Source organism: Theropithecus gelada, chromosome 7b, assembly GCF_003255815.1.
Source record: "Theropithecus gelada isolate Dixy chromosome 7b, Tgel_1.0, whole genome shotgun sequence".
Lineage (NCBI taxonomy): Eukaryota > Metazoa > Chordata > Mammalia > Primates > Cercopithecidae > Theropithecus > Theropithecus gelada.
This window is the reverse complement of record NC_037675.1, coordinates 51558001-51585584: the sequence shown is the minus strand read 5'-3', so window position 1 is coordinate 51585584 and position 27584 is coordinate 51558001. Positions and strand designations below refer to the sequence as shown.

Below are 27584 nucleotides of genomic sequence, written 5' to 3'. Positions count from 1 at the left end.
TGAGCCACCACGCCCGGCCTTTTTATTTTTTAATTTTTAAGACAGAGTCTCACTCTGTCACCCAGGACCCAGGCTGGAGTGTAGTGGCATGATCATAGCTCACTGTAGCCTTAACATCGTGGGCTCAGGTAGTCTTCCTGCTTTAGTCTCCTGAATAGCTGAAACTATAGGTGTGCATCTCCAGGCCCAGGTAATTTTTTTTTTTTTGAGAGACAGGTTTCACTATTTTGCCCAGGATGGTCTGGGACTCCTGGCCTCAAGCAGTCTTCTTGCCTTGACCTCCCAACGTGCTGAGATTATAGGCATGGGTTGCCACACCTGGCTGTGATACCAGTTTATAATAATAGCAGATTCTTTTGTTTGTATGGGTTTTTGTTGTTGTTTTGGTCTCTGAGTAGCTTCCCAAGTCACGTGCGCCACGTACTAATTGCTCTTTCCCAGAATGCCTAGATCCTTAACCTTTGCCTATGTTTTTCTTAGACGCTTTTTTTTTTTTCCTTTTTTTTTCTTTTTGAGACGGAATCTCACTCTGTTGCCCAGGCTGGAGTGCAGTGGCATGATCTCAGTTCACTACAGCCTCTGCCTCCCGGGTTCAAGTGATTCTCCTGCCTCAGCCTCCCAAGTAGTTGGAACTACAGTGACACACCACCATGCCCGGCTAATTTTAGTATTTTTAGTAGAAACGGGGCTTCACCATGTTGGCCAGGCTGGTCTCGAACTCCTGACCTCAGGGGATCCACTTGCTTTGGCCTCCCAGCATGCTGGGATTATAGGCATGAGCCACTGCGCCCAGCCTTTCTTAGATTCTTGATCAATCATTCCAGCTGGGACCTCCTGGATCCTTCTAAATACTCAGAAACAAGCATGTTGGTTATGTTACAGGCCAATAGGAAAATGTTGTCTTCTGACATCCAACTTTGTGCTTTGGAATTTAGGGATATAAAGATGTTTTTGCTTCTGCTTTGCATGTTAGAATTTTGTGGTTGGTAGTGAATTTTTGAATATACTTTTATTTTTGAATTGTCTCCAGAATTACTTGGTAAGTTTTCTGCAATTAAAGAAAAAGCCTAATGTTAAATGTTATTTTAAAAGGGTTGATGCAACATTGAGGATTTCAAGGTTCTACCACCATTCCTAATTGAGAGAATGGTAGTTTCCTCTGGAAGGAAACTTCCTATGAAAGTCATATAGTAATGGCATTTATTCTAAGAGTGGATATGGTAGGTGAGAACTACAGAGTTGAAGGGAATCTGGAGGGTCATTCCAGGCTACTTAGCTTCCAGAAATCACATCAATGGATAACACCAAAGAATCACACTGTTTTTCCAAGTAGAGAGTAAATGATTATATATTTGGGTCAAAAAACTGAAGTTTGGTTATCAGTGACTATAGTAATCACAGAACAAAACAACACTTTGTTGTGAGTTAGTAATATAAACTAACACAGTAGTATAAACCTACCCAAGAGGGAGGGGGTTTGCCCTGTTTGGTTTATTATTTTGGGTTCAGTTGGTAGAGAATAGAATCCATTCTAGCTAAACAAAAATAAATTTATCTTGGGCCAGGTGTGGTGACTCATGCCTATAATCCCAGCACTTTGAGAGGCTGACGCAGGAGGACTGCTTAAGGCCAGGAGTTCGAGACCAGCCTGGACAGCATGGCGAGAGTCCTAGCTATCTTTTTTTTTTTTTTTTTTTTTGAGACATAGTCTTGCTCTGTTGCCCAGGCTGGAGTGTGGTGGCGCAATCTTGGCTCACTGCAACCTCCGCTTCCCAGGCTCAAACTATTCTCCTACCTCAGCCTCCTGAGTAGCTGGGATTACAGGCATGTGTCACCACGCCCGGTTAATTTATTTTGTATTTTTAGTAGAGATAGGGTTTTGCCATGTTGGCCAGGCTGGTCTCGAATTCCTGACCTCAAGTGATCCACCCGCCTTGGCCTCCCAAAGTGCTGGGATTACAGACGTGGTGAGCCACCTCGCCCAACCAGTCCTAGCTATCTGAAAGGTTGAGATGGGGATCCCTTGAGCCCAAGAGTTCAAGGCTGCAGGGATCTATGTACCACTGCACTCCAGCCTGGGTAACAGAGTGAGACTCTGTCTAAAAGTAATAATAACAATAATAATAATACGTTCATTCAGAGAATACAGAATCATTGGAAGGCTAATGAAGTAGATTCTGGTTGAGCTTTCAGGAACAAGTCCCAAAGCCACATCACAGAACCAGGACACTAAGAGAGTAATTTCAAAACAATTATGATCCACAGAGAACTGCCACACCATGCATGAGTCTAGCCATTGCTGCTGCCACATAAAACTAGTGACTGAATGGTGCTTGCTAATTCACTTCTGCCTTGTTTTTTATTTTTTATTTTTTTGAGACGGAGTCTCGCTTTTGTCACCCAGGCTGGAGTGGTGCAGTGGTGCGATCTCGGCTCACTGCAACCGCTGCTTCCCGGGTTCAAGCTATTCTTCTGCCTCAGCCTCCTGAGTCTCTGGGATTACAGGCGACCACCACGATGCCTGGCTAATTTTGTACTTTTAGTGGGCGGGGTTTCGCCATGTTGGCCAGGCTGGTCTCGAACTCCTGACCTCAGGTCATCCATCCACCTTGGCCTCCCAAGGCACTGGGATTACGGGCGTGAGCCACCGCGCCCGGGCTTACTTCTGCCTTCTATATCTCACTCCAGTGTATCTGATAGGCTGGGAGCTGTACTGAAGAGATTATGAATACATTTGTTGTTGACAGCTCAACTTTATAACTGTCAGGAATTTGAAGGATTCTATTGTGATAACATAAACAACAAAAATTTGAATGATGCTTTGCCCTCTCTCTTTTTTTTTTTTTTTTTTTTTTTGAGACGGAGTCTCGCTCTGGAGTACAGTGGCACGATCTCGGCTCACTGCAAGCCCTGCCTCCCGGGTTCACACCATTCTCTTGCCTCAGCCTCCCAAGTAACTGGGACTACATGCGCCCACCACCATGCCAGGCTAATTTTTTGTGTTTTTAGTAGAAACAGTTTCACCGTAGCCAGGATGGTCTCGATTTCCTGACTTCGTGATCTGCCTGCCTCAGCCTCCCAAAGTGCTGGGATTACAGGCATGAGCCACCACGCCCAGCAATAATTTGCCCTTTCACCTTTATTATAGGAGATGGTGTTTGGAACAGCTACTTCCCCCACTTACAATGACTTTCCACCTGGTGGTGGTGGCAATATTTGGATGACCTCAGTGGCATCTTCATACCCTGGAGAACCAGAAAACACTCTTATTTGTTCAATAGCAGGTTGTATGTAACATATAAATATACAATGCCTTTTTTGTGGGGCGTGGGGAGGCATATTAAATCAATCTTTTGGAATTTCATACAAAATTACAGTTCCTCTTGGGAAGACCTTTTAGGTATGCTGTCTCTTACAGGAGGTTGGGCATAAGCCTCCCATGAGGGTCAGAGGACAAAGGCCTGTCTGAGGGCCTGCTTCAACTTCTTTCAGGCAGGTGGCTGTGAGAGGACCGAGCTAGCTATGGCAGCAACCCATGAAAGTGAGTGATAACGACATTGATTGTTTCCTGTGGCATTGCTTTGCTTTGCGTAATTGACTGGTAGCACTTGTAGTTTTAAATAAATTGAGGAAGTATGAGAGAGTAAATGGGAGAAATGTTGAGTAAGTCCTTCTTGAAAATGTTTTTAAGTGGAAGAATATTAGTGGTAAATTACTGTCTTTTAACATTTTAATTGTGCTTAGATCATTCATATTTTCCCTCAAATCCTATCTAAATTTAAAAAAAGGTAAAGCCAGTTGCAGTGGTTCATGCCTGTAGTCCCAGCACATTGGAAGACTGAGGCAGGAGGATTGCTTAAGACCAGGAGTTCAAGACGAGCCGGGGCAACAGAGCAAGACCACATCTCTTAAAAAAAAAAAACAACTACAAATTACAAAATAAATTAGCTGGGCATGATGGTGCAATCCTAGCTACCTGGGAGGCAGAGGCAGGACGACCCCCTGAGCCTAGGAGTTCAAGGCTGCAGGGAGCTAGTATGATCACGCCACCACACTCCAGCCTGGGTGACAGAGTGAGACCCTATCTCTTAAAAAAAAATAATTTAAAAAGGGAAGCAAAATTACAATCCATCAAATTATTGGCTGGGCACGGTCGCTCTCGCCTGTAATCCCAGCACTTTGGGAGGCTGAGGCAGGCAGATCACCTGAGGTCAGGAGTTCGAGACCAGCCTGGCCAACATGGCTAAACCCCGTCTCTACTAAAAATACAAAAAATTAGCCAGATTTGGTGGTGTGTGCCTGTAATCCCAGCTACTTGGGAGGCTGAGGCAGGAGAATCACTTGAATCCAGAGGCACAGGTTGCAGTGAGCCGAGATCGCGCCACTGCACTCTAGCCTGAGTGTCAGAGCAGGACTCCGTCTCAAAAAAAAAAAAAAAAAAAATTACTAACATGATAATTAGCATATTTCAGTACAAATTTGTGATTAAGCTTTTTGTTATGTATACATATGCCCTTCCTCTTACAGTATCAGTGTGTTTAATACTTGCATTTTTTTTTTTTTTTTTTTTTTTTTTGAGATGGAGTCTCCCTTTTTTGCCCCAGCTGGAGTGCAGTGGCGTGATCTCGGCTCACTGCAACCTCCTCCACCTCCCAGGTTCAAGCGATTCTCCTGCCTCAGCCTCCCTAGTAGCTGGGATTACAGGCACCCACCAATATTCCTGGCTAATTTTTGTATTTTTAGTAGAGATGGGGTTTCACCATTTTGGCCAGGCTGGTCTCAAACTCCTGACCTCAGGTGATCTGCCAGCCTCAGCCTCCCAAGTGCTGGGATTACAGGCGTGAGCCACCACGCCCAGCCTAATTTTTTGTTTTTTAACACTAGAAGCAAATGTTTAATATTTAGACTGGAAATTTTTCATTTAAAATACCTCTTAATTAGTGTTTTGAATAAGTACCATTTTCATGTGGTTGCAAATTCAAAAGTCATAATAAGGGGTCTGGACAAAGTTGGCTCACACCTATAATCTTACTACTTTGGTAGGCCAAGGAGGGAGGCTCTCTGGAGCCCAGGTGTTTTTAGACCAGCCTGGGCAACATAGCAAGACCCCCGTCTCAACAACAACAAAAGTCACAAAAAGGTACACAGTGAAAAATCTCCCTTTCATCTCCAGCCACCCAGTTTTCATCCCTGTGGCAACAAAAATCTTTGTAGCCTTGCTGATATGGTTTGGCTGTGTCCCCACCCAAATCTCATCTTGAATTGTAGTTCCTATAATCCCCACATTTGTGGGAGGGACCTGGTAGGATGAGATTGAATCATGGGGGCGATTATGCCCATGCTGCAGTTCTCATGATAGTGAGTTCTCACAAAATATGAAGGTTTTATAAGGGGCATTTCCCGCTTTTGCTCAGCACTTCTCCTTGCTGCCACTATGTGAAGAAGGACATGTTTGCTTCCCCTTCTGCCATGATTGGAAGTTTCCTGAGGCATCCCCAGCCCTGTGGAATTGTGAGTTGTTGAAACCTCTTTCCTTTATAAATTACCCAGTCTTGGGTATGTCTTTATTAGCAGCATGAGAACAGACCAATACAATAAATGCAGAGAAATTGAGTCAAATGCTTATATAATAAAATTATGTAAAATGTAGTATTTTATATAATAAAATACTGCCAAGGAGCCTCCCTCCTTGGCCTGCCAAAGTATAAGATTATAGGTGTGAGCCAACTTTGTCCAGACCCCTTATTGTGACTTGAATTTGCAACCACATGAAAATGGTACTTATTCAAAACACTAATTAAGAGGTATTTTTAATGAAAAATTTCCAGTCTAACTATAAACATTTGCTTAAAGTGTATGAGGAGCCATACTTTCACACTATACATCCTGCACTTTTCACTTTGCAGCATATCTTGGATAATGTTCCACAGAGGCCTGGTTATTTTAAAATAACTTTATGGGTTCCACTGTATGGATTTACTATTATTTATTGAACTAGTCCCCTATTCCTACTGATTATTTAAACTGTTTATTTCTAGGACATTTTTTGTTTTGTTTTACTTCTGGTATAATAAACAACACTGCAATGAATAACCTTGTCTCTAAGTGACTTCATATAAAAGCAAGTATATCTACAGGACATATTCCTAGAATTTGCTAGGTCAAAGGGAAACTTTGATGTTATCTCGTTCCCCTAGACAGAAGTCCTAATATACTTACAATTTACAGTCCTAATATACTTACAACATATTAGAATGCTTGTTTCCTCATATCTTTACCATCATAGTATGTAATCAAACTTTTTCATCTGTGCTATTCTAATAGGTGAAAAATGATAACAGTATAACCCCCAAAAGAGGATTATCTTTTTCTCCACATCCTCAACAGCATTTGTTATTACCTGTCTTTTGGATATAGGCCATTTTAACTGGGGGAGATGATATTTTATTGTAGTTTTGATCTGCATTTCTCTAATGATCAACGATTTTGAGCACCTTGTCTCATTTGCCATATTTATGTCTTCTTTTTTCTGTGTGTTTTAAATTTTTTTACAAGTTTTTTTTTTTTTTTTTTTTTAAATAGAGATGGGGTCTCATTATGTTGCCCAGGCTGGTCTTCAATTCCTGGGCTCAAGGGCTCCTCCTGCCTCAGCCTCCCAAAGTGCTGGGATTACAGGTGTTGACCCACTGTGCCTCGCCCCTTTGTTTTTCTTATTGAATTTTAGTCTTTTAATTTGTAGGAGCTCTTTTATGTTTTACTGAAAATAACTACAAAAATGAATTGCACCAGCTTGGGCAACATGGTGAGACCCTGTCTCTACCAAAAATACAAAAAATTAGCCGGGCATGGTGACACATGCCTATGATTCCAGCTACCTGGGAGGCTGAAGTGGGAGGATCACTTGAGGCCAGGAGGCGGAGGTAGTAGTGACCCAGGATCATGCCACTGCAATCCAGCCTGAGCGAGAGAGTGAGACCCCATCTCAAACAAACAAACAAAAAACCCACAAAAATGAGTTGCAGATATTTTTTCCAGTTTGTCATTTTCTTTTTGGCTTATCTGGTGATTTTTTTGCCTTTTTTTTTTTTTTTTTTTTAAAGAGACAGGGTCTCACTGTGTTGCTCAGGCTGGTCTCTAGCTCCTGGCCTCAAGCTATGCTTCTACTTCGGCCACTGGAGTTGTTGGGATTACAGGCATGAACCACCATGCCTGGCTCATACATTTATAAAAATTGAATTCATCAGTCTTTTAGATCTTGTGTCATAGTGAAAGTGTCTTTTTTCTGCTTAGGTTATAAATGAATCATTGTATGGTTTTATTGTTTATATTTAAATATTTGACATATCTGGAGTTTGTGCTAGTGTAGTGTATAGGGTATGGATCCAACATTTTTTCTAGATGGCCCATTTGTCTGAATGGGAAACTTTTTTTTTTTTTTTTTTTTTTGAGATGGAGGCTTGCTCTTGTTGCCCAGGCTGGAGTGCAATGGCGTGATCTCAGCTCACCACAACCTCCACCTCCCAGGTTCAAGCGATTCTCCTGCCTCAGCCTCCCATGTAGCTAAGGATTACAGGTGTGCGCCACCTTGCCCAGCTAGTTTTGTATTTTTAGTAGAGATGGGGTTTTTCCATGTTGGTCAGGCTGGTCTCAAACTCCGGACCTCAGGTGATCTGCCCGCCTCGGCCTCCCAAAGTGCTGGAATTACGGGTGTGAGCCACCTTGCCCGGTCCTGAATGGGAAACTTTTTACTGCTGTCATTCTTGGACTATCCTCCACATGCACGTGGATCACATTTCTGTTTGCTCAGCCCAGAGATCACAACTCAGATGCCTGTACAGACTAGGCAAGTTACATAAAAGGGTGAAGAGTGCCAGGTGGGAAGTATAGCCAACTGGAAATGGATGGCATACTTTTGTAAAGAGGGCAGCCACTACCCAGTGCCTGCTGATTACTCTCTTGCACGAATGCAGTAGGCCCCAGTGTTGCCAGATCTTTGTCAAGAGAAGCTGAAAATACAGATTTTTATATGAAGCCCCTTGATTTTAAAATGTTAACAATTAAATTTAAATACAGCCTTAGCTAAACAAAATATGTCTTCAGGCCTGACTTGGCCCAGAAAAGCCTTCTGATATTTCTGGCCAAGAATGAGATTTCTAACAACTTTACTCTCCTATGAGTAAAGAGAACATACATGGTCTAGTAGTTTGACAGAATAGTAGTTTATAGCTGGAGTCTGGGAACAGGAGAGAAAACTAAGGACCCTCTATATAAGCCAAAGTCTTTGCTCTCACAGACTGAAACATTAATGGGAGAAATACAAGCATTTCACCATCCCACCTTTTATCCTAAGTACATGTGAATAGATATGGCCATTTATTAGAGGATATTCTTGATTAAGTGGATACTTGGATTAGAAAAATAATCTTATTTTCCAACTCTGCCACTCTGATTTTACCCAAATGAAAAAGTGGTGCATGTTTTGGGGAGAATAATTGCTCAGCTACTGATGCCGGAACTGAACTGTAGTACTGACTTATTTTTTGTACCCTGTTCGTCTTTTCCCTTTCTCACTGCTGGTGGTTAGAGACAGGGAGTAAGATATCTTCTTTACAACCTGTTAAAAGTAATGTGCTCAGCCTCTAGTGGGATGAAATTCGTGGTAATGATAAAGTTACCAGAGCCTATGCCTCTTTGAACTGAAAAGCTTGTCAGATCTTTTCTGGGTTGCTAATGAGTGTGTCCCAGAGGCCAATCCAGGTTTTGTAGGACCTGAAGCCTACACAATTTGGAAGACACGATTAAGAAAACAATTCGAAAATATCTTTTGAAAGTTTTGTAAAAACGATATGATTTTATGAAGGGCCCGTGCAAGTGACGGACCTTTCAATTCAAGCTTGATCAACGTCACTGTCATCTGCCCCTTCTGACCCTACCACCAGGCAAGGGCTTTCCACGCCTCATCTTTCGGTTCCCACACCATCACCCTAGGAAACAGTTACTATATCTCCTAACGATATACTATATATAGTATATAATTTGTATAAGCATACAGTACTCATGAAAACAAGCCACATAGAGCACAAATACGTTAAATATCCCGTCCAGCCCGAATGACCCTTTCTCTCCACGTCCCTGTACAGCCTCCCACGACGGTAGTGCTGGGGCTCGAGGCGCCACAAGAGTGGCACCGAGTTCGGATTGTCTTGAGCAGGTCGAAAGGAGGGGGCATATGGGGAAAAAGCAGTCAAACTGGAGAGTCTGGAGCGGCCCCCGGTACAGTCCCGGGAAAAGCGGACTCCCCCGGGCCCCCAGGCCCCGCACCCCAGCGCCGGGAAGGCGCCTCTGCCTGCTCCGCGGCGCGCATGCTCCGTGTTAGGCCTCTCGGGCTACTCGGGATTATGAGCGCCGGGCCGAGGGGGCGGGCCGAGCCTCGGCTGCTGGGACCCGGGGCTCGGCGGCGACACCGAGGCACTCTGTGCGGCTGCTAAACGGGCAGCAGCGGCGGCCGGCGCTGTGCGCGCCATAGTGAGGCTCGCTCGCCCGACGCGCACTCCGAGTCGGTCCCCAGAGCTTTGTGGAGGTGACTCGAGTGGGCCGGGCCGGGCGGCGCTGTCGGCTGGGAGGGCAGGGAGGAGGCGATGAGGAGACAAGCAGCCGCCGCCGCTGCTCACCGCCCGCCGCGGCCGTAGCGGGAGTCGGGGCGGGGCTGGGCCAGCTGTACCCCTGCCGGGCCGCGAACCCAGACAAAGGAGGAGGAGCCGCCCCAGAAGCGGGCCAGCGCCGCCGGGAAAGGAGGTCACCGCCGGGGGTCGCCCGGACTCGCGGGTCGCCGCGCTTCCTCTGCGGGCACTGCAGGAGGCGAGGGCCGCCCCTGCGGAGGAAGTCGACCCCGGGGTCTCCGCCTGCCCGCCGGCGCCGCCTCCCAGCCGCCTCGGCCGTAGCCTCGGTCCGGGCGGGAGGCGGCGGCCGCCGGCGAGGCGAGGCGGCCCGCGCCCTGCCTGTCAGGCCACCGGCCCGGCCCGCGGACTGCCCCCGATGCGGAGGCGCTGTCGCCGGGGCCATGCAGCAGGCGCCGCAGCCTTACGAGTTCTTCAGTGAGGAGAATAGTCCGAAATGGCGGGGACTGTTGGTCTCGGCCCTGCGGAAGGTCAGTGCTGGGGCCGGGGCGGCCGGCGGGTTGGGGGCCGGGCCCGTGGTCCCCCGGGCTTCTAACGGGGAGCAGCTTGTTCCTCCCACAGGGCTCGAGTCCCGGGGCCGAGCAGTTTCTCGTTGGCTGGCAAGGGGGGGCTCACAATTGCCTGTTGCATTCTGAAGGACGTTTCTCAAGTTTTTTTGCCTGGTCCCGGAAGGAAGGTTTTGTTATGATCATAAAACTGGATTTCATGTTGCAGTCATTTCGTCAGGCTACTTCCGCCGTTGACCAATTTGTTGTCCTCAGGCTGGAATCGGGCAAGAGAAAGTCCCGCTGGTATTTAGACAGTTTCTAAAACAAAAGCACATTTTCAGGCCGGGTAATTACTTTTAATTAAGTTCTTTGGGAGTGTTTCCCCTAGGCGGTTTGCTTGTCAAGGGTATCCACTTATGAGGCAATGGTTTTTTGTAATATGGATGTTTCACATGTGTGAAATGTCAGTGAGTCATGATATTCTTATTCATTTTACAGTTCTAAAGGTAAATTTAAAGCGCCTTCCCACTTCCTGCAGACGGTGTCTTACCTGTTTACAAGAGATTACCCTTAGAAAATTTGGTGTCTTCACGACCAAATTGCGATTTAGGACTTGAAATCATTTTAAGGAACAAAAAGGGGGCAACTCCTGCAAATCAGTCTTTCACGTTTGGGTGCATTGCTAGGGTGCATCTTTCCTGTAGATGGTGGTGGTCTTCTTCTGAATTTAGGTACTAACCATATGATCATTTTTATAATAAATCCTTTTGTAGGATCAAGACATTTAAAGACTGAATAGGTGCGGGATCAGCTGTCATGCCTGCTGAGCAGGGGCTTTCTTTGCCATTAATGCAGACTTAGTCCTTTCTGCCTTTTGTGCAAAATAACCAAGAATACATTCTAAAATAATAAAGAAAAAATAAAGATTAATTTAAAAGACTATACTTGGAAAATATATCCTCATACATTTAATTTCTGTAAATGAAAGGAAGTAGTGTATTTTAAAGTTAAGGACATTCTCCTCATGCATTGAGAGTTGCAGATTTTCCATTATTTTCATAATTCTTACAAGGAAGTATTGCTTTCCTCAGGGCAAACACCAAGTCGTATCTTTTTAAAGAACCTGGCAGAGATGACTAGTGGCAGCTAGACAGTTATTCCATTGGTATACTAAGTGCTAAAGTATTAAATTGACCTTACTTCCATGTGCAGCCCAATTCTGTAAGGAAAGGGGAAGAAATGAAAAGTGTGCTGAGTGGTGATAATGAACTCTGGCCTGAATTAAAAGCAAAGGGGGAAATGTGTAGATAGTAATTAGCCCTTTGACCACAGGGAAGTGTGAGTGTAGTTATCAGGTAGGCCTATATTGTTGGCAGTGTGATGCAGGTGTGTACCCGTTTATAATTTTCTGGTAGCAAATAGTATTTGAGTGTGTGTTGCATAACTTGTTCAGTAGGTAACTTTGATTCTAATAATCTTTCACGTCCCGAAACAGATTTATGTTTTCTTTTTCTTTAAATAGAGACAGGGTTATACTATGTTGCCCAGGCTGGTCTTGAACTTATGGCCTCAAGCAGTCCTCCCACCTCTGCCTTCCAAACTGCTGGGATTGCAGGCCTGAGCCACCTGGCACCAGACCCAGATTTTTTTTTTTTTTTTCAAGTTAGGCTAGAGACAAAGCCAAGATTAACATCCAATCCTAGTCCATTGCTTTGATGCTATTACTTTGCATTTATACATTGTGCTTGCTTTCCTGGAACTCAGGTGCCTTGTAGATACTATGTCATATTCCACAGTTCTAGTATGTTCTTTATAAAGTAAATACATCTAAGAAAATTTGGTCTTTTGAGGTGAATTCAGAAAACATTTTCTGTTAACTTACTGTTATGATGGAATTGAAGTACATTTGTATGGAAATTTTAAAAAATATTTTTGGAAAAATTTTGTTAAAAGTAATTAAGATTATGTCCACTTTTGTGGTATTTAGGACATTGCAACTTGTTGGTCTATAGTGCCTGCTAAGAGCTGTAGCTCTTAGGGAGCTAAAGGTTCACTCTTTTCTTTGCAGGAAGTTTTAAATTCTGTTATGTATCAGCCACCTTGTCTTTGTAAAACGAGAATTTCTACCATTTTGGGGGAGTCTCTGTCTTCACATTGAGAGTGTCTAGAACTTGGCATCCTTCCTCTAGCTGACCAGATAGTTACAAAGACAACTAGGATTTGATTGGAATATCTCTCCCCTTCAGTTGGTGTTGCCATTGTACATGTGGTGTATTCTAGCTTCATTAATTCACCTAACCATTATTGAACACATTTTAGGTACTTGACATGATGCTGGATCCTAAGAATACAAAGATAAAATAAAGGCCCCTCCAAAGGTGTATACCATCTAAACCAGAAATTCTAAAATTTAAGGTTTTGGTTTATGTAAATGAGATAGCGATTCTGAGCTCAGAGTTCAGTAAGGGATATTTGTGTGTCTATGAAAGGAGCAATGTACTTGACTGTGTCAGTTTAGTCAACTTGGACATCTTGGTAGAACGTCTAAAACTGTTAGAATGTAATTTTCAGAAAGGTAAAGTCATGACTTCCATGCAAATGTAAATGAGCATGTATCAATGATTTTGATTCAGCCCATTACTTAATGAGGGAATAGTAAGATGTTAAAGTCATTTAATATGAAAATTTGAGGAGGTAGGTATTTATAGGCAATTTAATAAGGGAATATTAAGACTGTTGGGTTACATACAGAATTAGTTAATATCCTACAAGAAACATAAAAGAATAGGCTTTGGGTTATCTTTTCCTCTGGGTAAACATTACTTGCATCTCAGCCAGAGTGGTGGCTCACGCCTGTAATCCCAGCACTCTGAGAGGCCGAGGCTGGTGGATCACCTGAGGTTAGGAGTTCGTGACCAGCCTGGCCAACATGGTGAAACCCTGTATCTACTAAAAAAATACCAAAAATTAGCCAGGCGTGGTGGTGTGTGCCTGTAATCCCAGCTACTCGGGAGGCTGAGGCAGGAGAATCACTTGAACCTGCTAGGTGGAGGTTGCAGTGAGCCGAGTTTGCACTACTGCACTCTAGCCTGGGCAACAGAGCAAGACTCCATCTCAAAAAAAAAAAAAAAAAAAAAAAAAAATTACTTGCATCTCTATGTGCCAGAAATCTGTAACCTAATCTTATAGATGTGTAAAATAGCTCAATCAATAGAAATTAATAAAAGATTCAAGCATAGCACTGTACTGAAACACACCCAGTATTCTCTTTTGCTTATTTTCCAGTTTTGGCTAATTTTTATGAAAACTGGATATCTATATCTATATCCATGTATATATCCATATATATATCCGTATATATGTATTTGACAAAGTTACCATTGTCAACATTGAAAATGCAAGGGATTTTAAAAAAATCAACCTCAAATATTCATTGCATTACAGGGAAACACAGAGATGGCCTGAGTGCAGTGGCTCATGCTTGTAATCCTAGCACTTTGGGAGGTCAAGGTGGTGGATCACCTGAGGTCAGGAGTTCGAGACCAGCCCGGTCAACATGGCGAAAGCCTGTCTCTACTAAAAATACAAAAATTAGCCAAGTATGGTGGTGCATGCCTGTGATCCCAGCTATTCGGGAGGCTGAGGCAGGAGAATCACTTAAACATAGGAGGCAGAGGTTACAGTGGGCCGAGATCACACCACTGCACTCCAGCCTGGGCAACAGAACGAGGCTCTGTCTCAATAAAAGAAAGAAAGAAAGAAAAAGAAACACAGAGATAAACAAATAGATTTATGGAAAAATAATTTTGGAAATAGAAATGTAGTGTTCTTTAGCTTTTTGCTTGTTCTTTAACTTTTAAAACAGAACCTCACCTAGAGCATTTAAAAACAGAGAGAGCTGCAAAGCAGAGTGAAATGACACTACTAATGGATAATGCATGGATTGTTAACATTACTGCTAAATTATGTATCTTCCATAAAAGAGCCAAGAACATAATTGCCTTCACCACTGCTCCCCAAGATCATTGAAGCTATCGTGTTACTTGGGGAAAAAAGAGCATGGTATATATTTGTAAATGCAGTTTGTTACCTGTGTCTTTGAAATGCCCTGGTACTATATGCATGTGTTATTTGATTGTATGTTGAGGTAAATCAGCATTCTTCATATGGGAAATATACCTCAAAATCATTTTATCAGATTTTACAGTCCCTGATATTTCTTTTGTAGATGTCTTTTCAGTAAGGTGTTTTTCACCAGGCTAGCCATAGAAAAAAATATGGCTGTTTTCTTGCCAGCTGTAGTTATAAATGTCAGAGAAAGGTAGAAAGAATTGGTTGAATTACTTTGTTCCTGAGTCCAATTAGATTCAGGTTAAATATCGACCTCCCCACCCTGTGACAATTTGCTCTTAGATATCTAAAAGGCAAGAGGTGTGAGAGAATGTCTGGGTTCATTAATAGCAGTCTAGGGCAAGGAAAAAGAATGGTAAGGGCTTTGATTTAAAAATGGTTTTGTGAAATTCTACTGAGATCCTAGTGTTTCTGCGTTTGTACAAATGTCTCTTGGAAGTTTGTTTTAGAAGATAGCACTGGATCTTTCCTGAGGCCCACAAGGAAAGTACAGGGTGATCTGAGAAAATATAACTGGTGTCATTGATATATGACAGTCAAAGAAGACTTTAAGAAAGCAAGATTTGTGCTTCTTTCTGGATGATATATTCAAATATATTGATATTACTGTCCCCAGGCTGGTCTTGAACTCCTGGGCTCAAGCGATCCTCCCACCTTGGCCTCCAAAAATGCTGGGATTACAGGTGTGAGCTACCTCGCCTGGCTGCAGACACTGTTCTGCAGTGTCTGATACGGAAGATTTAGCAGAGCCCCTGCTGTCATAAAGCTTGTGTTCTAAATGGCTGTGGCAGAGAGACAGACACTAAGGAAGTCAACAATTATCTGAAAGATCAGTAGAATTCACAAAAAAAAAAAGGGGCGGGGGAAAGGATTTGAGGCTGAGGGGAAAGTAAGAACATGATTTGTTTGTTTTGAATAGGTCTCAGATTCTGAATTTAATGACTTATTTTAAAAAACAAGAAGAATAAGTAGATGTATGGTAAACTGTAGGTACACTGAGTTAAGGTCTTCACCTGAGAATAGGAAGTCCTGTTGGGTTCGCATTTACATGGCAAAGTAATTAGATTAACTCGATCAGAATTGCGTTTTGAAAAGATTACTTCAAGTCAAAGCCAAAAACTAATAAGAGATCCTGTGATATTTTGTGACATGAGGCCTGTTGTGGAATTCCTAAAGCCACTGAATATAACAGTAGAACTCGAGGGAGTCATTTGGAATTATTCCAAACTAATAATGACCCAAACTGACCCGAAGAGTTCAGCCAGAACTAGATGAGCAGTAGGAATGTACTTTAACTTGCTGTACTTGGCTCCCTGTCAGCTGTGATTAAGTAGCCTTCTATTTTCGGTTTAATTTTGGTATGGTATATTTGGAGCAATAATATTCCATTAAAGTGTTTTATGCTGAGTATTCAAAGCATTACCTGTGTTACCACTTGACATAAATCAAGTATATGTCTTTTATATTAACCATGGACTCTCTTTCAAGGGAACAGTAGTTTGATTATATCCTGCATATTTGAATCAAAAGGAATTTTAATGTAACTAGTGGATTTAGCATTATTTCATGTTAACAATTAACAACCAAAAATTCTTTTCTTCCATGGGCCAGGTGCGGTAGCTCATGCCTGTAATCCTAGTACTTTGGGAGGCTGAGATGGGAGGATTGCTTGAGGCCAGGAGTTCAAGACCAACCTGGCCAATATAGTGAGACCCCCATGTCCATAAAAACATTATTTTCTTCTTTTACATAAAAATTATGCTAGTACAAAGTTTTTTCAAATGGATAAAGTATTACACACTTCACATTTTAACATGTAGAAGTGAAGCAACAAGATGAAAATAATATCAAGATCTAGATATAAGGACTAGTATTAGCTCTTCTAAGTAAAGTTTTCTGTAGTCCAATTTTCTTCTTCATTAGGTCATTTTGTAAACTCAAACACTATTTCTCTCTTTCTCTCTCTCTCTTTTTTTTTTTTTTTTTTGACAGGGTTTTGCTCTGCTACCCAAGCTGGAGTACGGTGGCATGATCATAGTTCTCTGTAGCCTCCAACTCCTAGGCTCAAACGATCCTCCCACTACAGCCTCCTGAGTAGCTGGGACTACAGGCATGTGCCACTACACCCAGCTAATTTTCTTGTTTTTCTGTGGAGACAAGGTCTTGCTATGTCCCCCGGCTGGTCTCAAATTCTTGGACTCAAGTGATCCTCCAGCCTTGGCCTCCCAAAGTTCTGGGATTACAGGAGTGAGCCACCTGCCTGCCAAACACTACTTCTTACATGCAAAGTATATTATAGTTCTTTCGTAATTGACCTATTAGCAGCATTTTACAGTTGATCTCTTTCTCCTTTTGAAATCCTTTCTTCATTTGGCTCCAGAAGAACATCAAGCTTTCAGGGTTTTTTTTTCTCTGAATATTCCTTCTAGTTCCCCTTTCCTTGATTCTTCCTCATCTTCCTGACCAAATCCTTCTGACCTCCCCCAGACCACACATATATATATATGTGTGTGTGTGTGTGTGTGTGTATATATATATATATATATTTTTTTTTTTTCTTTTCAAGACAGAGTCTTGCTCTGTCACCCAGGCTGGAGTGCAGTGGTGCGATCTTGGCTCACTGCAACCTCTGCCTCCCAGGTTCAAGCACTTCTCCTGCCTCAGCCTCCCAAGTAGCTGGGATTACAGGTACGCACCACCATATCATTAATTTTATTTTTGTATTTTTAGTAGAAACGGGGTTTCACCATATTGGCCAGGCTGGCCTCGAAATCCTGATCTCGTGATCTGCCTGCCTCGGCCTCCCAAGTGTTGGGATTACAGGCGTGAGCCACTGCGCCTGGCCATTTTTCAGACTTCTATTTCTGTTTACACCTACTGCCTTGGAGATGCCATCCTACCTCATTGCTTTACATATAATCTATATCTGATAATTACCAAATTTACATTTCTGGCTCAGACCTCTTTCTTTTTCTTTTTTTTTTTTTTTGAGACGGAGTCTCGCTCTGTCGCCCAGGCTGGAGTGCAGTGGCGCGATCTCGGCTCACTGCAAGCTCCGCCTCCTGGGTTCACGCCATTCTCCTGCCTCAGCCTCCCGAGTAGCTGGGACTACAGGCGCCCGCCACCTCGCCCGGCTAGATTTTTGTATTTTTAGTAGAGATGGGGTTTCACCGTGTTAGCCAGGATGGTCTCGATCTCCTGACCTCGTGATCCGCCCGCCTTGGCCTCCCAAAGTGCTGGGATTACAGGCGTGAGCCACCTCGCCCGGCCAGACCTCTTTCTTAAACATGGATGCTCAACTCTTTTTTTGAGACAAGGTTGCACTCTTATCACCTAGGATGGAGTGTAGTGGCAAGATCACAGCTCACTACAGCCTTAACCTCCTGGACTCAAGTGGTCCTCCCACCTCATCCACCGCCACCCCTCTATAGCTGGACTACAGGTGTGTGCCACCACACCCCAGCTAATTTTTTTTTTCTTTTTTTTTTTTAGATGGAGTCTCGCTTTTTCGCCAGACTGTAGTGCAGTGGTGCAATCTCGGCTCACTGCAACCTCCACCTCTCAGGTTCAAGCGATTCTCCTGCCTCCCAAGTAGCTGGTACTATAGGCATGCGCCACCACGCTCAACTAATTTCTTTGTATTTTAAGTAGAGACCGGGTTTCACCAATTGGCCAGGAAGGTCTCAATCTCTTGACCTTGTCATCTGCCTGCCTTGGCCTCCCAAAGTACTGGAATTACAGGGGTGAGCCACTGCACCCAGGCCCAATTTTTTTAAAACTTTGCACAAACTGGTCTCCAACTCTTGGGCCCAAGCATTCCTACTTCCTCAGCCTCCAAAGTGTTTGAGTTACAGGCATGAACCACCACGCCCGGCCAACTTTTTACTTGATATTTCCACATAGGCATCTCAGCCAACACTGAATCCTTTTCTTCCCCCGCAAACTTTTTGTAGTGGTTCACATATCAATAAACGGCTACTCCATCCTTCTGGTTGCTCAAACTAAAAATCTTAAGTTATTCTTGAATATTGTCTTTTTTTATACCACACATCTAATTTGTCAGCACATCCTTTTAGCTCTACTTCAAACTATAACTATAGTTACCGTTTTATACTTTTTGACTTTTACCACCTGGAACCAAGTCATCATCACCAATCTCCTGGAATATTGAAATATCTTTTCAACTGGTCTCTGCTCATCTACTCTTGCCCTATTTAGTTTTTGGGTTTTTTTTTTCTCCAAACACAATAGAGATAAGTGAGATCATTTCACTCCTTTGTTCAAAACCCTTTCAGTGCTTCTCAGAATAAAAGTTAGTCTTCCCAAAGATTTACTAGGTCCTCTGCATTCTGGGACTGCCCCACCTCCTGCTTTTACCTCTCTGACCTCTTTAATATTGTCCCCTGTTTGTTCTGCTTCTGCCCCATACTAGCTTTCTTGTTTCTATAACATAGACATGTTTTAGTCTTAGGACTTTTGTACTTGCTGAATTTTCTACCTGAAACACTCTTCCCTTAGATAATCACCTGGCTGGCCCTTTTACCTCCTTTAGGTCTTTATAGTCAAGCATCATTTTCTTGGAGAGATTTTCTCTTACAGCCTATCTAAAACTGCTACATCCTCCTGCTTCCCAGACAGTGCCACATCAATGTTCACAGTGTTTTCTCTCATAAACCTGTATCTCCAATATAAATGGTATATCCAGTTCTCAATCCAGAAACCTAGTCATCATTCTTCCCCTCTTTCTAACATCTATTCATCACTGAATCTACTTGATTCTTTCTCCTAAATTAGGAGTTTTCTAACTTTTTTTGCTGTGTATCCCAAAAGAATTTTGAAAAACTTGCACATTTTTATGCTGACATCTGGAAATTTCCATTTTACATTTAAATAGTTGCAGTAGATGTAATTTTATATGTGTTGTAAATACTCATGTTTTAAGGAAAAACAGTTCCATCAGTCTTTTAAATGTGCTGAATGGAATTTAAATACGAAAATAATTTGATATCCACCATCATCTTTTAAAAATACACATGAAAAGTGTGTCTTTAAAAGTTGGAAATTTTACACTGTCCTTTTTTCTCTGTGAACTTTTTTCATTATATTTCCCCTACATAATTCTAATATAATATTTTTAGACTTGAGTCTTTAATCCCTCTTTTTAATTTATACTTCTTTACAACCACAAAAAAGTCTACATACTGAGTTTAAAAAGATTTTCCCTACGACCGTAAAGCTTTAAAACCTGTCTTTTGAACTGAATTATTATTATTATTATTAAAGTCTCATTCTGTCACTCACCCAGGCTGGAGTACAGTGGCATGATCATGGCTCACTGCAGCTTCAACCTTCCAGGCTCAAGCGATCCTCCCACTTCAGCCTCCTGAATAGCTAGGACTGCAGGCACATGCCACCACACTTGGCTAATTTTAAAAAAATCTTAGAGATGCTTTCTTTTTATTTTCATGGGCCTGTCCCCTCAGGAAGATGTGTTTTTCGACAGTAGGCTAGAGGATGGAAGAGGCAAGATACTTAAATGAAAATATTTGTAATTGTCTCTTTGTTTAGTGTCCTAGGATTTATGTATTGCACTTCAGAGCAACATGTGTATACTATAGAGAATTTCAAGATAAGTGAGAGATCCGCCTTTCTTAGTAAAATGGAAGGGCAGCTGTGAAAGGAGAGGTGTAAAAGGAGACCCTGCTTTACTCACTGTGTGCAGACACCTTGTCAGACAGATCTTCTTTAGGAAAGAGTACATATGGCTGTTTAGAAAGTATCGTGACAGACGTGGGTGTTTGGCCCCGGGACTGATTAAACATAAGTGAATGAAACAAATTTAATAGTGATCTTTTCCCAGTTCACAGGGGGAAAAAAGCTATTTTTTTCAATTTTATTTTTCTTCTATAAATTAGAAAAAACAATCTTTGTTGTCTGCTGCAGTTTACTTGCTAGTGAGTAGTGAAAGATTGTAAAATAAGTGAACGAGTGATAATGGAGGTTTTAAAGGGAAAATGGCTTTTAATACTTTTTGGTTTTTGTCTTACAGACATGTTCCTGTAGTTTGATTTTAAGTTTTAAAGTCATTACTAGCATTGTCCCTGCTGTGATAGAATATGTCTTAATATTTCATGTTCTGCAAAGAACACTGATTTCCAAATGATCTGCCACTGGAACAAGTTGGGAACCATTTATCTAGCCTGTACTATCCTGGGTTTACAGGCAAATGGCCTGCCTTTATGGGAAGGTGCTTCTAGGTCATGTCCCATTCACAGAAAACTTTGATGACAAAAAGTTTTGCTTCAGCTAATCTTTTTTACATATTTGATTATATTATGGTAAGCTCTCACCTAATATTAAGTAGAAATAGCTTCTTGGCCTGTACTTATTTGCATTTTAAATAAACTTACATTGTGAAAGCCTGCTGAAAGTACCTAATTAAGAGCATGGACTCTGAGAAGTATTAGTAGACAGTGGGAGGAATAGAGAAACATAAGAGAGGGAATTCCCTCATTTATAAAGTTGTATGAGAACCAGGTCTCCAGATACATATCCAGTGAAACGAAAACAAATTTTATGGAGTTTAAAAGCTTTTTCAGTATCCAGATAATTTCAGTGAGGCCAAGAGATCTGTTTGCTGCTGTGAATCTGTTTAACAAGTATTTACTGAGTGCTTTCTTTATGCAGGGTCTGTTTTTTTTTTTTTTTTTTTTTGAGACGGAGTCTCTCTCTGTCGCCCAGGCTGGAAGTGCAGTGATGCAGTCTCAGCTCACTGCAAGCTCCACCTCCCAGGTTCGCGCCATTCTCCTGCCTCAGCCTTCCTAGTAGCTGGGACTACAGGCCACCATGCCTAGCTAATTTTTTGTGTGTGTTTTTAGTAGAGACGGGGTTTCATGTTAGCCAGGATGGTCTCAGTCTCCTGACCTCGTGATCCGCCCGCCTCAGCCTCCCAAAGTGCTGGGATTACAGGCGTGAGCCACTGCGCCTGACCCAATGCAGGGTCTGTTCTTTTAATGACATACTAGATTACCTGTATACTAAGAATACAGGTGTAGGGAAATAGGAGGAGACCAAAAACAAGAAATGGGAGCTGATGTGATAGTGCCCACCTGTAGTCCCAGCCACAAGGGAGGCTGAGGTGGAAGGATCCCTTGAGCCCAGGAGTTTTTGAGACACCACTGCACTCCAGCCTGGGTGACAGAGCAAGATTCTGTCTCCACACCTCTCCCCTGCCCCCCAAAAAACAAACAAGAAGTGATTCCTGATCTTAATGAGTTTAGAGTATACAACTGTGGTTTCAATTCTTGCTTATACACTTTGATTAGAAAAATGTTGCCTTAGAATATTACATTTTAGAATTATTTTTAAAAACTTTATTGGGATATAATTGATATAAAGTATATATTTACAGTGCATACAATTACAATGTACAATTTGATGTTTTCAACAATGTGATAAGTTATATATACACAGTAAAACCATCCCAATAAAGCTAGTAGACATATCCTTCAGCCCCATAAATTTCCTCTTGACTGTAAACTCCCTCCTATTTCTCCCCACTCTCAGGAGACATCCCAAGCCATCACTAATCTGTTTGCTTTCATTATCGATTGCATTTTCTAGAGTTTTATATTAATACTAATAGAATCATACTGTAAATACTCTTTTTTTTCAATCTGGCTTCTTTCAGCATGATTATTTTGAGATTCATTTATGTTGCATGTATCAGTAGTTCATTCCTTTTTATTGTCCAGTAGTGTATTCCATTGTGTAGATATACTGTGGCTTGTTTATCCATTCACTTATTTATGTACATTTAGTTTTTCAGATCTTGGCTATTCAAATAAAACTAGTCTTGGCCTCCCAAAGTGCTGGGATTATAGGCGTGAACCACCACGCCTGGCTGCTTAACTTTTTAAGAAACTATCAAACTGTTTTCTAAAGTGGTTGTAGTTTTACATTCCCACCAGCAATATAAGAGATCCTGCTCCTCCTGCCAACACTTGGTAATTTAATTTTAGCCATTCTAATAGCAGTGTAATGGTATTTTGTGGTTTTAGTTTGCATTTCCCCAGTGATTAATGATGTTGAACATCTTTCATGTTTTTATTTACCTTCCATATATCTTCTTTGGTGAAGTGTTTGTTCAGATCTTTTGCCCATTTTTGTTGAGTTGTTTTGTTTTTTGTTTTTTTTTGGTGGGGGGTGGAGTCTTGCTCTGTCACCCAGGCTGGAGAGCGGTGGCACAGTCTCAGCTCACTGCAACCTCCGCCTTCTGAGTTCAAGTGATTCTTTCCCCTCAGCCTCCCAAGTAGCTGGGATTACAGGCACCCACCACCATGCCCTGCTAATTTTTGTATTTTTAGTAGAGACAGGGTTTTGCCATGTTGCCCAGGTTGGTCTCAAACTCTTGGCCTCAAGGAATCCACCCACCTTGGCCTCCCAAAGTGCTGGAATTACAGGCATAAACCATCTCACTCGGCCCCCTATTTTTTTTTTCTTTTTATGGAGGTTTCATTATATACCATTCTCTTAATACTATCTTTTTATCTTTTTCTTTATTTATTTCTTTTTTCTTTTTAAGAGGTAGGGTCTTGCTATGTTGCCTAGGCTGGTCTTAAGCTCCTGGCCTCAAGTGATCTTCCTGCCTCAGCCTTCCAAAGTACTGGTACTATAGGCATAAGCCACTGCACCTGGTTTATACTATCTTTTGGAGAACAAAAGTTTTAAATTTTTATCAGTTTGTTTTTTTAGGGACTGTGCCATTAGTGTCATATTTAGGAAATCTTTGCCTAACCCAGGGTTACAAAAATTTTCCCCTCTAGAAATTTTTTATTTATTTATTTTAATTTTCAGAAATTGAGATAAGGTCTCACTGTGTTGCCCAGGCTGGTCTCGAACTCTTGGCCTAAAGTGATCCTTCAGCCTCGGCCTCCCAAAGTTTTGCGATTATAGGTGTGATCCACCATACCTGGCCTGTTCTAGAAATTTTGTGGTTAAATTTTATTTTTATATCTATGACCCATTTGAATCACTGTTTCTTTCTTTTTTTAAAAAAAATATCTCACCCTGTCTTATGGTGCTGGTCGAATCATTTTATATATGGTGTGATAATTCTGCATATGGTATGTTTGTTTTTTTGCATGTGGATTATCTGTTTTTTCTGTGACCATTTATTGAAAAGGCTATTCTTTTTCCTTTGCTAAAGGTCTTCATGCTTTTATTTAAAAAATCAGTTGCCCATATATGTGTGGTTTTATTTCTGGATTCTCTGTTCTGTTCTATTGATCGTTTCACTTATCTTTATGTCAGTGCCATACTGTTTTGGTTACCATAGCTTTATAGAAATCTTTGAAATCAGGTAGTGTTAGCCCTTCAACTTTGTTCTTCTTTAGAGTTGTTTTAGTTATTCTAGGACCTTTGTATTTCCATAAGAATTTTTAAATCGACATACCAGTTTCTACAAAAAAGCTTGCTGGAATTTTGATTGAGATTGTCTTGCATCTACAGATCATTTGGGAGAAATTGACATTATAACAGTGTTGAGTCTTCCAACTCATAGCTTATCTCTTCATTTATTTCTTTAATTCCTATCAGCAGCATATTTTATTTTTATTTTTATTTATTTATTCATTTTTATTGTATTTTATTTTTATTTTTTGAGATTGAGTCTCAGTCTGTGACCCAGGCTGGAGTGCGATGGCACAATCTCAGCTCACTGTAACCTGCGTCTCCTGGATTCCAGTGATTCTCCCACCTCAGCCTCCAGAGTAGCTGCCCGGCTAATGTTTGTACTTTTGGTAGAGATGGGGTTTCACCATGTTGGCCAGGCTGGTCTTGAACTCCTGAACTCAGGTGATCTTCCTGCCTTGGCCTCCCAAAGTGCTGGGATTACAGGTGTGAGCCACCGTGCTCTGCCAATATTTTGTAGTTTTAGTGTATATCCTTCAACTAAAATTTATTATTTTCTTTTTAAATTGAATTTTAATATTTCATAATGGGCTGGATATGGTGGCTCACGCCTGTAATCCCAGCACTTCGGGAGGCTGAGGCAGGCAGATTACCTGAGCTCAGGAGTTCGAGACTAGCCTGGCCAACATGGTGAAACCCTATCTCTACTGAAAATACAAAAATTAGCTGGGCGTGGTGGTGCACACCTGTAGTCCCAGCTACTTGGGAGGCTGAGGCAGGCGAATCTCTTGAATCCGGGAGGCGGAAGTTGCAGTGAGCCAAGATCACTGCCCTACACTCCAGCCTGGGCAATAGAGCAAGACTCCATCTCAAAAAAAAAAAAAAAAAAAAAAACCAAAACCCCAAAACATTTTATAATGAAAACATTGCCAGTATTCTTAATCGATGTTTGAGATATTTGCATCCTTGTGGAAATCTTGGCAATGGAATGAAGAATTTGGCAAAAATAAATATCAGTCAGACTGTGTATCCAAAAGGATTTATTTCCACATTGTACCTGAAGCTCAAATGTTAATTAATGAACAAGTGTATTAGCAAGATTTTTAATTTAAATGTGAAGATGAAAAACTGAAAAATATAAATTAGGAAATAACATTTCTATAACTTGTTAAGTGTAGTGGTTTATCAGGTTAAAAAGTTAAAGTGCTTTTGTGTGTGTCTACACATGGATTTATAGTATGAGACTATTCTATTTATAGTGTTATATGTAAGGAAATGCCTTCTGGCAATTTGAAAATATGGTGTAACTAAAATACAGGTCTGACTTGTTAATCTACTGTTAAAGACTGGAAATTATTTTAATTGCTCTTTTTCTGACTAGTCTTTCAAAAAAATATGATAGGCAAATTGGTTCTGTTGTGGTAATTTTATGTTTACTGTCTCTGTGGAAGTGTAAAGCATGGTTCTCTTCCATCGTCTTCTTGATGTCCTATTACAGTATTTATGGGTGAGATTTTAATATTGCGTATTTATTTTTATGACTGTTTTTGTATTTGAAATTAAGAAGTTTGGCATAAGAAACTTTGATGCTTGATGTTCAAATTGCTTTGTAGCTTATTTAACAAAATCATAATCACAGAAAAAGAATCCATCCCAGTTAGACATTATCTTAATTCTCATGTTCATCATTTTCACTGAGTGGGGCCCCTGGCTTTTTATGGAAAGATGTAAGAAACACCTTGCCCCAGGGAGGGGTCCTGAGGAGGCAGGAGGATTGTTTGAGCCAAGGAGTTGGTGACCAGCCTGAGCAATTTAGGTAGGCCTCATCTTTTAAAGGAAAAAAAAAGAAACGGCCTTATGAAGTCCACTGCCACACTTGCAATATAAATGTTTATTTATTTAGAGATGGAGTCTCATTATGTTTGGAAGCCTGAAACTCCTAGGCCCAAGGAATCCTCCCACCTTAGCCACTAAGAGTAGCTGGGACTACAGGTATCCCACTATGCCCAGTTAAATGTCTATTTTTCCAACAATGTCATTTTAAAATCAATTGATCTATTAGAAATGTATGGTTAAAATGTAATTAAGTTATCTCTGGCTGTGTTAAAGAAGTGCAGAGTATAAGAGGAAATATTTATTTTCCCAAAACCTAATTTGAATTTATTAGAAAATATGTTAGAAACATATTTCTAACATAGAAACATATTAGAAAGCCTGATTTTTTGGATATCGGTCCTATGTGAATTTCTAACTGCCTTACTGTTAGACTTTTTGGACCAGACTTCTTCAAAGAGTAGTCTTTTCTTACCATGGCCTTCCATTTCCCCATTCCCCAATTCAAAATTATTTTTATCAATTAGTTTGTATTTTGTCAAAATTATTTATATAAATAAAAAGATAATTAGCTCTTACTTCCCCCTTAAACACAAAATTTTCTGTTTCCTAAAGAAAACCACTTTAACTTTTCAAAGTGATTTATTTACTTCTATATTTCTAAGAAAGAAAACGTGCTTATATTGTTATTTCTTGTTTTTTTGTTTGTTTGTTTGTTTGTTTTTTGCTGTTTTGGATGTTTTCTGTTGAGTTCCTACCATGGAGGGTAAGGATTTAATATTCTTTTCTCTCTCTCTCTCTTTTTTTTTTTTAAGGCAGGGACCCACTCTGTTGTCCAGGCTGGAGTGCAGTGGCACAAAGTATTTAATATTCTTTAATATGCACATACATTCCCCTCCAACCACACACACTTTGCATTTTCTCTTCCCCCACTTCAAGTTATATCTTAATTTGAGTTGGATTAATATTCAAAGTTTACGTTATTATGACTGTAAATGCTATTTTTGGGGGTTTTTTTGTGGGCGGAGGAAGGGAGGGGGAACAGGGTCTCACTCTGTCGCCCAGGTTGGAGTGCAGTGGCACAATCTCCACTCACTGCAACCTCCACCTCCCGGGTTCCAGCTGAGATTACAGGCACGTGCCACCAGGCCTAGCTAATTTTTGTATTTTTAGTAAAGATGGGGTTTCACTGTGTAGGCCAGGCTGGTCTTGAGTTCCTGGCCCCAAGTGATCCACTCCCACCTTGGCCTCCCAAAGTGCTGAGATCATAGGCGTGAACCACCGCACCCGGCCTGTAAATGCTATTTAATCTGCTTTTTCTTTTCTAACTCACTGCTTTTACTGGAGTTATTAATTATCTTGTTTTCTTGTTTGTGTGTTTTTCTATGTAGTAAACTTGTTACCAAATTGAAACTTTTTACCGGTTTTCTAAATATCCTATCAAGATTTTCATCCCATTATATACTCTGTCAAGTTCATTTTCTTGAGACAGTCTCTCCCAGAGCCTTCTGACCTGCACCAGTGTGGACTGGTCACTTTTATTCCTGTTGTACAGCTCTCATCCTATAATTTCCTTTCATTTTATGATGGTCATTCCTTTGACCTTTCTTCCCTATTGATTCCTTTATTTCCTTTATCCCATTTTTTTCTTTCTTGATTCATACCCTTGTTTTAGTGTAGTACAAATGACAGAAGCTTAATGATAAAGGCTACATGAGAGATAAAGTTTTTGACCTTATTCTATCTAAGAATGTCATTTTAGCATGGCATTTGATATTGTTGGTGTCTTGGATTCCAGGCTGAACATCATCGCCATCTAGCTTCTAGTATTACGTTGAAAGCTAATGTCTGCTTCTTGTATATAATCTGCTCCTCCTCACTTCCCTGTCCTCCCAGTCTTGTAGGATATTCTTTTTGTCTCCAGTGTCCTGACATTTAAATTTTGTTCAGTGACGTGGGCACTAGAAAAGCCCTTTAGACTTATTTTATTGATTATTTCCCCACTCAATTTCCTCTGTTTGCTAGATGATTCTCAAACTTTTGA

General features: G+C 41.2%; 1 protein-coding gene across 1 annotated transcript in view; it reads left to right on the top strand.

Annotated features, from left to right (window-relative positions):
- Positions 1-9929: 9929 nt before the first annotated feature.
- The window catches only part of SOS2 (SOS Ras/Rho guanine nucleotide exchange factor 2), a 116916-nt gene continuing 99261 nt past the window's right edge, over positions 9930-27584 (top strand). The window contains 1 exon segment of the mRNA XM_025391970.1: positions 9930-10147. Coding sequence (XP_025247755.1) covers positions 10061-10147 — 87 coding nt within the window. The 5' untranslated portion in view covers positions 9930-10060.